This window comes from Vanellus vanellus (assembly GCF_965231255.1).
Source record: "Vanellus vanellus genome assembly, chromosome: 5".
In the NCBI taxonomy this organism is placed as follows: Eukaryota; Metazoa; Chordata; class Aves; order Charadriiformes; family Charadriidae; genus Vanellus; species Vanellus vanellus.
This window is the reverse complement of record NC_138910.1, coordinates 75,671,213-75,686,624: the sequence shown is the minus strand read 5'-3', so window position 1 is coordinate 75,686,624 and position 15,412 is coordinate 75,671,213. Positions and strand designations below refer to the sequence as shown.

Sequence of the window (15,412 nt, the reverse complement as noted above, 5' to 3'; positions counted from 1 at the left end):
GTCAGCTAAGCAGAACTGGAAGTGCTTTGATCTGATCTATACAGAGCTAGATCTGTCCACCCCAACAAGAGGAGCAAGTGAATTCTCTCTCCATGGGATGCTGATTCTTCTCCAAAGAGCACGGAGGACAGTATGGCAGTGGCTTTTGATGCAGTCCTCGCTCGGGTCAAGGATGTTTGTAAAAGAAATGGTTTGCTCATTCTCTCGGTGCTGTCGGTCACCATTGGCTGTCTTCTCGGATTCTTCCTGAGGACGAGGCGGCTCTCCCAGCAGGTATGTGTGGCATGGCAGTGTATCACTGCACGGAAAATACCGTACTTATGTAACAAAAGACATAGCAACTTGTGGAACTTCAGGATGGACTGTTGAAGATAAAAAGCATGTATGTGTGTTTGTTCAATTTGTTTGATTTCATTTGTTTGTCAATATACACTGTTCTTTGGGTCTTTTCACGCTTTCTCAAACAATACGTTTGCAAAGAGTTCTGGTCTTTAAGATACCTAGTAAGTCTAGCATAAGCATATTATAATGTTGCAAGTATGGATAATAATAGTGGGTGTTTAAGCTAGAAAAAATGTAGCATCTAATATGGACCTGTTAAAAACTGGTAGTGCAATATATTAATTGGATTTTGTATTATTTGGAACATGTACATCTAAAGAATGTACAGGCATACAGATGCTTATATTACACCAATGGTATTTTGTATTAATTAATTTGAGCTTTCCCATCATTGTTAGACCATGTTATTAAATTCACTTGGGGATTTCTCCTCCAGCACACTTCAACTAAGCTCTTTGCAGGTACTCATTTCTTTCTGCTGTATTAGTCAGACAGAACTGAGAGGGCAACATGCATTGCTGAATGCATTGTTTGAACACAAAATATAAATTTCAAAAAACATGGCACTTAGTAACTGTGACTAAACTAAAACAATTCTTCGTTCTGCTACCACTAACTGCAGTCTGGATATGTTTTACATCCAAGCAGTAGCTTCATACACATCTAACAAGACACTCAAAATGCAGAATGAAGAGATTATTCAGAGCAACCTATTAACAGTAGTCCCCAAGAGACAGCACATTTCATTTTTGTCTTCCTTTGTAAAGGAACAAACAACGTAGTGTGTTTTTGTTGAATTACAACCCAATATGTAATCTGATTAATTTTAAAATGATCTTTTAAAACCTACTATCTTTGCCACCTGATATACCAAAGCTGCAGATTTTACCAATGTTACCTGATCCACAGCTTGAGCAGGACTCATGAAGACAGATAGTCTTTCTGTCAAAACAATAAGCATCTCTCCGTGTATTTCTAGGAAATTAGTTATTTCCAGTTTCCTGGTGAGTTACTGATGAGGATGCTGAAAATGTTGATTCTCCCACTGGTTGTCTCAAGGTAAGTGAGGACAATGATTGTTCGATCAACTTTTGAAGTTTCCTAAATGAGACATGGCATCACCGCTATTTCCTGTTTAACTGAATTAGTGTCAAGTGCCAGGACCATTACTGACTGCTGTATCTTCATATTTATAGTGGAGCTATGAACATATATTTTAATCGATAGGAACATTTGTGCAATACCTCAGATAGGTATTATTTTCTTAAAAACTCGTGGGGAGGGTTAATTGATGTTTTCTTCTTTCCTTGTAATGGGAGGACTTTTTCCTTCAAGCTAACCAGAAGCTAAATATATGGAATAAATGATGCACCTTATCCAAAAGCCTGCCTTAAATCTAAACAATTAAAATAATACACCATTCAAATACGATGAAAAAGCATCATTAATTTATAGTCTTCTGCAGTATTTTGAGAGAGGTGCTGCAGTATGATGAATATTGAAAAAACACCAGCAGTGAACAAATAATATGAACCTGTCTTCAGCTGGAAGTGAAAGTGATTTCTTAGTGCATTAAAGACAGAACCTTTAGTGGTGCCACTTTATTGGTGGCAGGATTAATGATCTAGATCCTGGTGCTGAGGGATGGTGCATGGTAGCTGCCTTCGCATAATTTAGGATAGCTTTTTCTCTCCTCTAAATTTGTCTTGTCTTCCAACTGACTACGATCACAAATACCAGTTGGATGGCCCAAAGCTCTCAGCCCAATGCTGAGAGAAGAGATAAGGAGAGATGGAGAGTAACAAAGCTACCTTTACCTAACCAGATCTGAGAAAAAAATCTTGCACTCTCTGTTGCCTTTCCTTGAAGCCTCAGCTTCTAGGACCAAATACAAAGGCCAAAACCTCATTTTCCATTTTAAGAAAAAGATAAGTTTCTAGGTTTCAGATTGCTGAGAGGTGCTGAAAATAAACACAACCCAGCTCTAATTTTATTTTTAAATCATCTACCTTTGCATCTACCTTCTCATGGTTTTTCACAGAATGAAACTGATTCATGGTGCTTGCATGCCGAGAACTGGACACAGTATGACCATAGACTCATACGAGGTTCTGTCCCACACAGCTAGAGAACATCAAGACAAAATATGTTAAATCTTTTTTGAGAGGTGAGAGTTTTCCAAGGACAACAAGAATCTCACATGAGGAAGTGACGTAGTAAGGACAGAAAAGGGTAGGAGCAGGGTCATGTGACCCCTTCCCTAAAATGTGTAATTCTTTAAATTCCCTTGGTTTTTAGAGATGCTGGATGGAGAAGCAACACAGTGGGGAAGAGCTGCTCTGACACAGCCTGTGATAGGTCTAGGTTACCTACAGATGTGTCAGGAGTGAATCTCTGAGCCGCACTGTTAGAACTGACGGACTCTATCCTCTGTGGAAGAAAGAGAAGAAACTTTACAGATCTTCAAAGGGATTAGCTCTTATTGTAAGATAGCATGAGTCTGTCTCCCTGTATAACAGTCTAACCATCGCTTGCTATTGCATACTGAAATTTCAGGTTTTTGCAAACAAAAAATAGGTATAATTACATTCTTGTACAGTCCTTTTTTTTCCACAAGCACAGTATTTCCCACATACATTTTTCATAAAATGAGTAAACCAGTGGTCTGCATACACATTTAAACTAAATTTCTTTGTGGATTTCGAATATTCTGACTGTCCTGTGGGAGCAATGACATTTAAATTATCTTCTGAATTACCCTGTATTTTTTCTTGAACTAATGAGTAAAAACAAATACTTGTAAAGAAAAGGGAAGGTGAGAAAGGAGGATTGAAAGAGGCCCTCAGTGCAAAATACGCTGTCTCCAAGTCAAGAGTTTATCTTGAAGGGTTGTGGCAGAAGTAAAACGCAGCAAGTGTGTGGCGCAGAAGACCGACAATAGACTAGAAAATCTTGCACTTATAGGTCACCAGCACAAATCCAACCTTAAACAGAAGTGGCTGAAAATTTGTACTATCCTTTTGACCTGCTGGTTAGAGAATTAAAACAGGAACTTTGCAGATTGTATCCATTAGGAAGGAGAAGCTGATAATATAGTCAGGTATCTCTGATTGAAGTGTGTTTATTTTAAAAGTTCCCAAATGCAAAAGAAATCAGTCAAACAACAGGCGACTCTTTCTTCAATATACAGTTCCTTGTCTTACCCAATTCTGCCCCAGCACTTGGAAGTGCCTTTTCCCAGAGCTCCTGTACCTCTGATATCTCCTTTCACCTGTAGTCTCACTTTTTGTTTTCCCACAGATAAAAAAATCTTGAAAAAGCAACCACCAGTAAAACTAGCCTTCCAGTTTGAGCCCTTCATGAGCTTCTGTTTTTGTTGTGACGTGGGCCTTCATTAAGGATGGGGGTTGATATTGTTTCAGTTATCTGGTTACATAAACAAGCTGCATAGCATCATACAATGACTCTAAAAGAAGTATTTGTTGATTTACCCCATCCTCTGCCTGAGGTTTAGCCCTATTAGTATCCACTAAGTGTCTTGTGTATAGAGTTTGCTCTTCTCAGCGATGAGAACAAGTACTCACATAACAAAGGATGCTGCTTCTATTAGCGACATAAAGAAAGAAATTATAGCAACTAGTCTGACATTTTGTATCTGCCCTAGGAATACTCAGGAAGGGAATGTTACAAGATCAAACTTTAGACCCTGCAGTTACCAGATGTACAGTACTTATATGTATAAACATAGGATACTACTTTTAAACCTGGCAATGGGAATATTAAGAGAGCTCAGAGAGAACAGGAGCCAAATCTGAATTCATAGCTACACTTTGCCTGATCTCTTACTGCAGTTGGACAAGGGGGTGTCCTCAAGAAGCCTGAAAGATTGACTGCAGGAGATATGATTCCCTGATTCTCTGGGACAGAGACCTTAATCCTCATTTGACAACTGCAATGCAAATAATATATTTTCTCCCTTACATGCAAAAGATTTCAGCAAATATTTTTTTTCAAACAGGCACACACATATGTGACAGTGACAGAGGTGAATCTCAGTGCATCCTGCCCCGAGTCCTCTGATATGTTTAAAAACACATGGGTCCAAGTCTTCAGACAGACATCTGCTAATCAGCTGGCCCAAGGTGCTCGAGTTGGTTAAACCATCTTTCGTTCCATCTAACGCGTTTCCAGGCGTGTGTGGAGGCTCAGTCTGTATTACACCCTGCAGCCAGGAGGTGGCTCTGTCTGGAAGACTGAGGAACCACGAGTTGTTGAGGCTGCTCAGTCAGGTCAGCGCAGGGAGGACCTGTGCATCTGGGAGGCCCTTCGTCCGAGGTGGTTTCTAATAGTCCTGCCTACCCAGACAATAATAAAATCTCTACTCTCTTTCACTATGCTTAATTATAAGCTCACACACAAGTGTATTCTTCACCTGCAGGTAGCACTTTCAGGACACGTTGATTGGCAGAGATGCCTGTGCAGCCATCACTTCAGCTTCTCAACTTATTAAGTGCTTGAAATAATCAAATCTAATGTCAATGCCTTCATGCTCTGCATGAAGCAAAAAACTGGGAGAGGAATAAACACTCATTTTTCCCATTAATATCTTCTCACATTTGCTAAAGATAATATAAACCCTCTGACCAAATCTGTGCCAGTAGTGTCAGGCACAGGTGCTGGTTTGAGCGCAGGCAGTCACGCTGGCAGGGACTGTGCCATAACTCACAAGCTGTCACCTCCCTTCGGAGCGTCTTTGTCCTTGTGCCCGTTCCCTGCCCCTTCATCTTCATCTCAGGTTACCAGTTTTGTACAGATCAACTTCCAGTGGGCCAGAAACTTGATTTTCAGTAAGCGTAATTGCATCAACTAATGGTTTTGGGGGAGGTTGTTACTGAAACCTCATCTGTTACAATTATGCATCTTGTGACTGAGGTTTTGAAGAAGCTGCAAACTCTGACTGAAAAATTTACCACTGCTGAGGCATTTTGTAATGCTTTTTTTTTTTTGGCATGGATTCCTTCCAGTAGGCAGAGAGCTTACACTGCGGCATTTACCCAGAGAGGAAGTTCAGCTCTCCCTTGCTGTCGGAAAGGCAGAGGTGCAGTGAGCCCACAGGGGAGGGGGAGGTCTGGCTCCTGGCACTGCCGAACCGCCACGTGCACCAGACCTCCTGCGTCTTCAGAGACTAACTGCAAAATGTGTGTGCTGCAGATCTGTAAGGCAGGTTGGAGAAGAGGCAGGGCTTGCAGCCCCTGGTTCTTGTTTCAAGGTAATACTAGAAGTGCACAGATTCTTTCTTTTCTGTATTCAGCCATATAGTTTCACAGACCTTATAGGAACCTAATTCTCTCTTTTGGAGCCTTCCATCCCCTCATTTGAGAGAAAAATGAATTAAAATGTTATTGCTAAGGGCTCTCACACACACAGAGTTTGGCTGCATAAGCCTTGCTTCATCAGAAAAGCAGGCTAAAGCCAGTTACACAGGTTTACACGAGCTGAAACTACTGAGTTCTCTCAATACGTATACATATACGTATACCTGTATGTGTAATAGAATGTTGCATCCTTTATTTCAACACCCTCCTTTTTTATATGATTACAGCTTTTATCTGGTAATAGATATAGGGCTCGGTTTTCTAAAACTATGATTAGCAGTAAGCAGTGAGACTACTTGCGGGAAGGAATTGTCAGGGCGGAATTGAACTGTTTAGCTGTCTAACAGGCTTGTTAGTGCAGTGAATATTCCTTTTAGAAAAAGCAGTTTGTTTTGTTTACCACTGGCCATTTGCTAGATGTTCAAGAAATAATGAGTAGCAGAGATTTGATCCTTTTCCATGTGCAGAATCTGTTAAAGAAAGATTGTTCCCTTTATAGTCAAATCTAAATAACTGATTTGACTTATATTCTTTTTTAAATTTTAAATTATAAAGCTCATTCCTCTGAGTATATTGTGCCTGACACAAGCAAGTGTATGCCAATAAAATTTTGTATTTATTTCAAGGCTCATTTGGGGGTAGTAATAAATATTTGTTACTACTGGGGCTTTGTTGCTGAATTAAATATGATATGCTAAATATAGAACTGTCTTTCTTTAAGGGGATTCCTGTCCATAATGCCATCAGTTCTGGTAATCCCCTATCCTTCTGCTCAGATTCCTGAGTGGGTCATTCTTACTCATGCTGTTAAAGCCTAGTATTTCATTAGAAACTACTCCTTTATAGTACCCTTCTCCCCGTATCATTTTTTCACAGCCCTCTGATTTGGCGAATGCGTTGCCATTTTAACATCCCACTAATGAAAAATATTGCTCATTCTGTTCTAATGCAATTCTGTTGTCGTTCAGCTGTACTGTGCCATACCAAATGTTGCCTCTCAGGACTCATTAGTTACATTTCAAGAGTTGACAATTGTATAAACTGTGCAAGAGGATGTGGAGATGCTCTGGGTGCAAGCAGATGTGAGCTCACTTAGCCCGTGAGCCAAACTGGGGGGACCAGTGCCAGATCCCTGCCGGAAGCCGTATAGCCGCATTAGCGTGGCTTTGCGCCCAAGCTCCTATGCGAAGGGCTAATGTGGCTATATGGCTTCCGGACCAGCCTTGGCAGCTCAGAGCAAAGGCAGGGCGAGTTCATGTCTGTCTGCAGTTGTCTGTGCAGGCATACCCTAAATAACTTCACAGCAACAGTATATTCTTTGGGAGTTCAGGGTTTGGTTAAAAACATGCTGTGAGACAGACCATTAGCTTGAGTAAATTGTGTGGTGCACTGTTTTGCTTGCTGTCAGCTGTAGATGAAACTGTTGATAGACCATAGACTGGAGATTATTCGTCTGTTTTACTGCTTAAGCTTACACTTAGTTAGGGATGAAAAATTTGACCCAAACATTCAGAGGCCAGTAATGAAATTTGCAGTCTAAATCTTCTACCATGATTATAAATCAGTGCCTGATACGGTCAATATAATGTCCCTTCAGAAGGAAAATACAGATCTCTAAAAGGCTATGAAATCTGTCTTTTTTCCTATTTATCATTAAATTTTAGCTAAGAGGACAGCCAAAATTCATTCACTCAATAATACTGGTTTTATGTGAATGACAGTATGTGCGGTACTACTTCTTCTCATCCATTCCTGGTACTGAGAGATACTTTTTATGTTGTCTTGACAAATTCACATAATTTTACTGAAGACTGAATAGGAAAGGATGGATAATGTAAGTTCCTGGTCAGTTTTCACTCAGTCTTCTCTAGTTAAACTATTCCCTCCAGTCATTCTTTCATAAATACCAGTCGTTCTGTTCTTATGCTTGTGCAGCTGCCAAACTGGGGCATAATCGGGTGCAACCAAATTTATGTACTGTATTATCTAGTGAGGTGTTGAGGAGCAGCTGCAAAATGCTGCCTATGGCTCTCTGAGGAGTCTGCTGAGAACAATGATTTATAATGTACCAAGGCAGCTGTATTTTCCCATAGAATTAAATTGCTCCTGGAAACACAGGGCCTTTTCTTCACATTAGTAGACTCTGGATTTTTCCCTCTATTATTTCACCTGTGTTACCTTGCAATAGTAAATATTGGCACTAGGGATCAGGTCTTCCCCAACAGAGGAGGGTAAACCTTCTGCTGGGTTAGTATGGGAAAATCTGTGTGGTACCTGAATGACAATGTAAAGTGTGTATAATGTCCCATTTCTGAACTACCTGTCATTTGTATCACTGTAATGTAAATAATAATAAAAAATACATTTCACCCCAGTGAGAGCAAACTGTTAGCCCTTTCTTAGGATATGCCGTCTACAGTCTTCATGGTGGAGAAAGTCAGTCTAGAGATGTGAGTTTTAAGGAGATGACAAGAGGGGATAAATATATTTACTTTCAGAGTGAAAAGCAAAACTGTACTTGGGTGAAACTAAAAGGGAAGGATTGCCCAAGGGTAAGAAGAACTGGTCAGAGAGTAATCTCACTCAACATCATTATACTACTTTAAATAATCCATATCGCTATTATATTGCAGAACTGATGTCAGATTACTCTGAAAGTTCTCCAAAGGATGTTTTGAGATCGCCCGAGCTTGTAGAAGAAAATTCCATTCTATCTTCTTAGGAAACCTTATTAAGAATCCCTCCTCCATGTCTCAGACATCTTCAGAAGTTTCACTGCATTATAACCTGTAACTATTGATGTTCTTAGCTGTGGTCAGGAATACAGAGTCTAATGGTCAGATCCCATACTATCTTCTACTGTTTCCTTTTGCTTATGCAACCTACGGGTCCAAACTGTTTCAGTGAAAAACTACATATTGCAGAGTTATGAATGCTGTAATGACAAAATTGGTCCAACAGTACAAATTATTTAGGCAGTGTCACCAGGGATCTAGTGATGTCCAATAGACATCTGTGGTCATGAAGTGAATGGGTGTGGAAAGCACTGAAGTTATTACAAATGAGGTATGAGCAGTTTGTGACCTGACAGAATTTTTCTGTAATCCTCTAAGAGCTCTAAAATACTTAGTGTCTTGCAAAAGAAAGGGCAATGGCATGTGAAGCTTGAGAGGCTGTCTGGATTCCCTGTTTCCTTAGGATAGAAACATATATGAACTATAAACAGTTGAATAAATGTGACGTTTGTTTATAATCCAAATTTTTGTTTCAAATCCTTTTGCCCTTTTCTTAATCTAAAAACCCTTGAAAGAACTGACAGAACACAAAATCAAGTATTACTAAGATCCTTAGCTCTTTCCACAGATGTTAATTTGGTGTCATTTGCATCCTGACCTTTGAATTTAGGAAATACTTTTTTTTTTTTTTTATCAGAACAGCTAAATGACAAGCCAGCCTGAGTTCTGCATGACCTATATTACAGTGTCTCAGATCTCCTTTATCAGTCGGTGATCAAAGGTTGCTGCTTGTCCCTTCCAGCATTCATAGATGTATCGCATCTATGCGATGTGGCCTTGCATATTGGGCTATTTGGGAGGAAGCAGCGACGGAAAAGCTGTTGGATGTTGATCTTCACTGTGTGCTGTACAAAGTCCTGCCTTGTTAACATTAGTCCATAAAAACAGATTTCCAATTACACACTAAGAAAATACAATGCATTATGTGAATTCCTGGAAGGATTTTTGCTATGTATGTCAGTTTATCAGTAAGAGTTACAAGTGTTAGATAATAAGGAAAAGGAGACCTCAACGTTTTCGGTGAAAAATAAAACTCCTACTATTTTATAAAGTATTATTTAAAAAAAGAATCTCAAAAAGCTGCATGTTATGATGAGCTAGAAATGTAGACTTGGTTTCTTTTGTAGATTTCTGTTTCTTTTCCAGCAGCTTAGCTGTAAAATTAAACACAATCACTGCAAATAGTGTATTGCAGACAGCGAGATCTTCTAACATATTGTTCATTTGCTTTTGTTTGAAGATCAAGAGCCAGACTTTCCATCATGCCCGACATCTTTGAGCTTCCACCGTGTTTAGTAAAATGTCTATATACTGAGGCGCTCTGAAAAGTTAATTCACATTTCAAGTGCTATCTATGGCTAACAATCTAACCATACAGAAACTGCTGCAACGATCCTATTTGTAAAACAGCTTCCACTTTCTATTTGTTTTTTTGAGCACAAACACTATTTTCATTTATATCAAGATATCTAAACTTTAAAAATGCTGTTTCCTATTACTCGATTTTCAGAGGAGACAAACCTCGGTAACCCCCTGGGCCTTCAGAAGGATTCTACACTTCTCACCCCCTTTGAAAATCATGCTGTAATACTATGAAACTTTTAATAATACTTGATATTGGGGATCATTCCACTGACTACAAGTGATCATGATAGTTCCTTAGTTGTTCTCAGATCAGTGGAAGCCTGTAAGTACACTGGTAGTCTGAAAAACTATTGAGCCCAAGTAAAATTCACAGAGAGCCTAGGTGTCATTTTATTGCCTGTCTGGACTGTACAGAAACATACACAGACAGAGTGTTCATCTGTAAAAATGGGCTGTCCTTCAACAAGTGCACAACACATACCTGATCCAGCTTAGTTCGGGGTGTGAACATGGATTATTGCAGGATTTTATCTTCCTCTGTACTTAGACAAATGGTGTCATGACACATGAGAGGTCCTGGCCCCACTCAAAAGTGGGTGGATGGGCCTGGAGGTGTGGGATGGCACCAGCTTCCAACCAAGGTGCCACTTGGTTGTCTGAAATATGTATACGGGTACAGACCACCAGATGTGCTAACTATCTGTTTGCACGTCTGGGCAGGAGGCATTTTTTCCTGTGCAGTGAGTTACAACATCTGGAAATGAAAAAAACAAACTATAACATATCACTCTAAGTAAGGGCAGACGACAAAGGGTGAAGCAGAGATAGGGACAGGCTATGGTCCTCTCACCAGTACCACCGTCACTCTGCCATGTGATGAGAGCAGCAGCCTTTTCTATTGCAGCCGTGGCAGTGTCCTGCTCTGTAGGTATTCCGTATTGTTAGAAGAAAGCAAAAGAATATCCTGGAAAGAAAGAGCCATTCTGATCCCTCTTTCTCACTGTTGAAATAATTTTAACTACACTAGAGATTAAGAGCAAAATCAAGCATCAAACTATATAGAAAGGGCCAGAGTAAGTTTTTTATGTCTCTCTCATTACTGAAGAGAGTTTTATTTTCTTTGTTGCAAACTGTTCCTCCATAAATGGTACCTCCATGGAAGTGAATCAGTCTGTCATGAAAGCACAGATAGCTGGGCACAGATGAGGAAAAGTCTGATGGTCCACTGCAATATAGAGACCACTTCAGGAATATCTTTTTTCACTGTAAATTGTTTGTATTTAAATAAAGTGCCTTAATTTCTCTGTTTCCTTGCCTGTAAAATGGAGATAAGGCCTTCCTGTATGATATTAGGTTATGTTAGTAAAGCATTTTAAGATGATTAAATGGCTTGTGCTGTGGAAATGGAGATTATTACCATGTTGAAACTTGAAGGCACTGACCTTGACAAAAAGGTAAGCGACAGCCTGCCTGCACGATCAAGCAGCATTAGTGAAGCCAGCACTTCACTTTCATGATGCTCAACTGTAATATAATCATCTCTAATGTAGCTGTTAGAGGAGCTTCCCAGCCTCACTGGGAGAACTTGCTTAGGAAGGTCTTTTCTACGGCATGCAATTACAAAATGAGAATGTGAGGGAGGGTACAGGATGAATGAAAACAAACATGATTCTAGGAACAACTGTTGGTGGTTAATACTTGACCATTACTTCTTGACAGGATTAATGTCTTTCTAATCACACTAATCCCTTCTGATAACTTTATCCATAATCCATCTATTTCAAAGCAACATCCAGATGGCTTCTGGTGGAGAGGAAGACAAAATAAACATGCAGAATGGGGTCTTAACAGCAGCTTCTTGTATTTTCCCTTTCTGGGGATATAGGTTTTGATCTTGAGACAGGTCAAAAAATGTACTTTTACCAGACAGCAGCAGAAAAAACTAGAGAATTGCAGAGAAGATAGAAAGTTCTGTTTTCATTTGTAAATAAAATGCTTCATAAGTACTCTGATGCATATCAGTGACAGCCAGAACAAGCCTAGAGGTGCTCACGAAGATTTCAATACTTGTTTGCATGGGACTAATTAGATTTCTGAGATACTGAAAAAATTCCCTTCCTTGTTACATCAAAATTGCTATAGTACTTTTGGGGGTTTTACGCAGATTCCTCTCAAAGCAGACATGAAAATTACCACTTAAGAGTTTCGTTTGTTTGTACTATTACCAATATTTTAAACAACCTAGTAACTGACTTTACATTTTTAGCGAGTCACTTATAATAATTCCTGGAGTTACTGAGGTCTTACTCTTCTAGTTTCTCTTTAAAAGCTTAATCTAGGTTTCATTAGATCTTCCACTGATCCTGGCTTCACTCTTCACCTTCCTCCCTCAACAAGGACCCCATAAAGAAATAATTTTTTGTAACCTTACATAAATCACATGGATACTGTCAAAAAAAAAAGTAAACAAACTTTAATAAAGCCATCCTAGATAAAACAATTTAGGTACGATTTTTTTTTAATAACAATCAGTAATAAAACAATTAAAGTCTTAGTGGAATAATTGTCTTGAATATGTCCCACTGAAATGCCACTAGTAAATAATTTTTTTTTAATTATTTGCCATATTGAGCTTTTGAACAAAATGCAGCTGTTTGTTTTACTGCTTTTCTGACTTTCTTTCTCCAATAAAAATATGTCTATATAGTTCAGATAAGAGACAAGAGAGATTTGGCTGCATCAGAACAACTTATTTCCCAGAAAACAAAGCAGAGTAGATTTAGAATTACCTAAGTCCCAGTAAAAAAGCCAGATATTTTTTACCTGTTAAGAATAAAAATACAAACCTTAGAAAGATTGTAAACATGAAAATACATATACAGATATGCAGCAGATACAACAATTTTGGAGACTATTCTTCGAATCATGTGTAGTCTCTGAGAATACACAGTTTCATCCAAGATTTGTTAGCTGAACAAGATAGAATAAAAAAAAGCAGCAGACTATTCTCGACAGCAGAAATAAAAACCACAGGAAGATCATTTTTGCATGTAATTTGAACAATCAATGCAGGAGATAAAGGGGTCATGGGGCTACTTAGTTTATTATGGTATCTGTTATTATATCCAGCACCAGATGTTTCAAAGCAAGGTGCAAGAAACCTCTTAAATCATAGTAACGGGAGGTTTCACCTAAATCCTGCACTAGAAGACTTAATATCTCAGGCAAAACTCATTGACGCATTTTTTTGAAACCTTAGGCTTGACATTGTTTTTTTCTATACAAATTAAGAAATGGTCTCTGAACATGAGAGTACACTTTTGTGGATTTTTTTTTTTTTTGCCAGACTGATTAAATGAGTGAGATGTACTGTAATTATTCAGAAAAGCTGCAGATTGTTTTTCATTGTCTTAATCCTGTTTTATCCATTTGGCAATCATTAAAACATGTTATAGAAGCTACGCATGAAACATGCATGTGGAAGCTATTTAGCTACATAGCAAGTAAAAAAATTTTAATCTATGAATCAAATATCTGTCCTGTTATTTCAAGCCTAACCAGATTCTGAGGCTTGACAAGAATTAAAAGTACACTGGGTTTCATTCCATTGTGTTTTATGAGATCTAGTAGTGGACGACATGGGAGCATCTTTGTTCAGTTTAGAAGTAGCTTGGGAAACTGTTGGGGAAGTTTTTATGTAGCCAAGAGTGTCTGAGAAAATTAGATTTAAAGGGAAAACCTGAACATGATACAGTGATCTTAAGTTAAACCATCAGGAAGCTTATTCTTCCTGACTTCCCTATTGCCTGGGAAATAAGAAAAGTACTTTTTCTTGTCATTCTTTGGCTACATTATGTGAATGTTGGAGCTCTAGAGATCAATGGTGAGGAGCACCTGCGATACAACTGTGTATTGCATACTTCATACAATAACTGTGATAATCAATATATCTCTTAATCTTTATGTCTTCTGTCCTGTTCCCTCTGATATCAAACATATGAAGTCAAATGACAAACAGTTAATGAGTGATTACTGTCTCATACTAGTTACAGGAATTTCTTTCTGAAAATGATTCTGAGCAATTGCTTATAGGGACATGACCAGTGTTACTCCACAGTCTTTGGAGAATTGCTTCCACTGGGCCCTTCTTAAAATGGAGCATCACAGGCCATGAAAAACACAGAGCTTTGTCTGAACCCAGACCTTTTTTTGTGCTTCTGTCACACCACAGTTACCCCTGTTGCACCTTCATAGTTAATTACTTTTGAGAACTTTCTCATCACAGCATGAACTGAGCATGACTTTATCTGGTGACAGGATAATCTCATTACAGATGATGATCTTGTTAATGAATATCCCCAAGACAGAGCAATCTCATTATTAGCCCCCTCAGGATTTGTCACCTAAGAGCCAATGTATGATTAGATTCTAGATGCACAACATCTTCCCAGATCCTAGCGGACCAACATCTTGAGGCTGAGGTAGCATTCCCAAAGGCACATGAACCACTGGATATATTTAATTAGGACTTTTGTCCCTAAGTACTTCTGGACATACTTCTGAGGTGAACAATCAAGACAGTTCAAGTGCTATGTGCAAGGTTCATCTCTCTGTTGTTCTGTAGAACAAACACAACGCGTCATCAAGAACAATAGAAATAGTGTGGCTTTACCACATCGACAGTGGCTTCAGGGCTGTACCAGGAAGAGAAGTGTACTGTCTGTCTCCTCAGTAGTGCCCTCTCCAAGTCATTACTCTGCATGGTGTCCTACCTACAAGATACAAGCTCTGCTGGTCAACTGTCAGGCCTTCATACTACTGGTGTCAGTTTCCCCGCATAATATATCCATATAGAACACTGAAAATGGTTACCATGAAAAACATCCAGCTAGTTCAAAATCAACCTGATTTTCATTTTTCCTTTTCTTTTTCTAGGAAGGTTAGGGTGGGGAGTGGAACAGTGCTGAAGTTCAGTACAACATAGGTATCTCCTTTAGGCATCAATGAGCTGTTGAAGTGGCTCAATGGCTTGTGAAACCTCAGCCTGCAAGAAGAGTTTAGTCCTAGGAATCTAATAACAACATAGAGGTTGTTTGACAAAAAAATAACACCTTAATTTGAGAGAAATGTATTTACCTCAACTGTTTTATCAAAAAATGGTTTAGAATATTTACTCTTCTGTATGGACCCATCCAAGGGAAATGCCAAGGAACTAAGTATTATTGCTGCTACTGTTTTTTTAATATGTAGTGCTGTGTTTGTACACAGTGCTTTACAGACATGCAGAGAGGTGGAATTTTTATAAAATACAATGATAAAAGAGAGGGAAGAACAATAGTCACAAGAGTGAGAGTTTTCAAGATTTTAATTTTAATTTTCATTTCACTTTTTTCATTTTCTAAATGATCCATATTACAGTGCAACCAACGTTTCCCCTTGCGCCTATAGTGTTAACAAAACCCACACTAGATGAGAGACTGGCAATGCAGAAAAGTAATACATTTTCTTAATTAATCTAGTGGATAGCAGGAACCT

The 15,412-nt window shown here is 38.8% G+C and overlaps 1 protein-coding gene across 1 annotated transcript in view; it reads left to right on the top strand.

Moving 5' to 3' along the window:
• Nucleotides 1–15,412, top strand: part of SLC1A7 (solute carrier family 1 member 7) — a gene marked incomplete at its 3' end in the record, with an annotated part of 56,433 nt that continues 41,021 nt past the window's right edge. Inside the window, exons 1-2 of the mRNA XM_082484415.1 lie at nucleotides 1–273; nucleotides 1,322–1,401. Of these exons, the coding sequence (XP_082340541.1) occupies nucleotides 133–273; nucleotides 1,322–1,401 (221 nt within the window). The 5' untranslated portion in view covers nucleotides 1–132. The remainder of the gene's footprint in view (nucleotides 274–1,321; nucleotides 1,402–15,412) is intronic.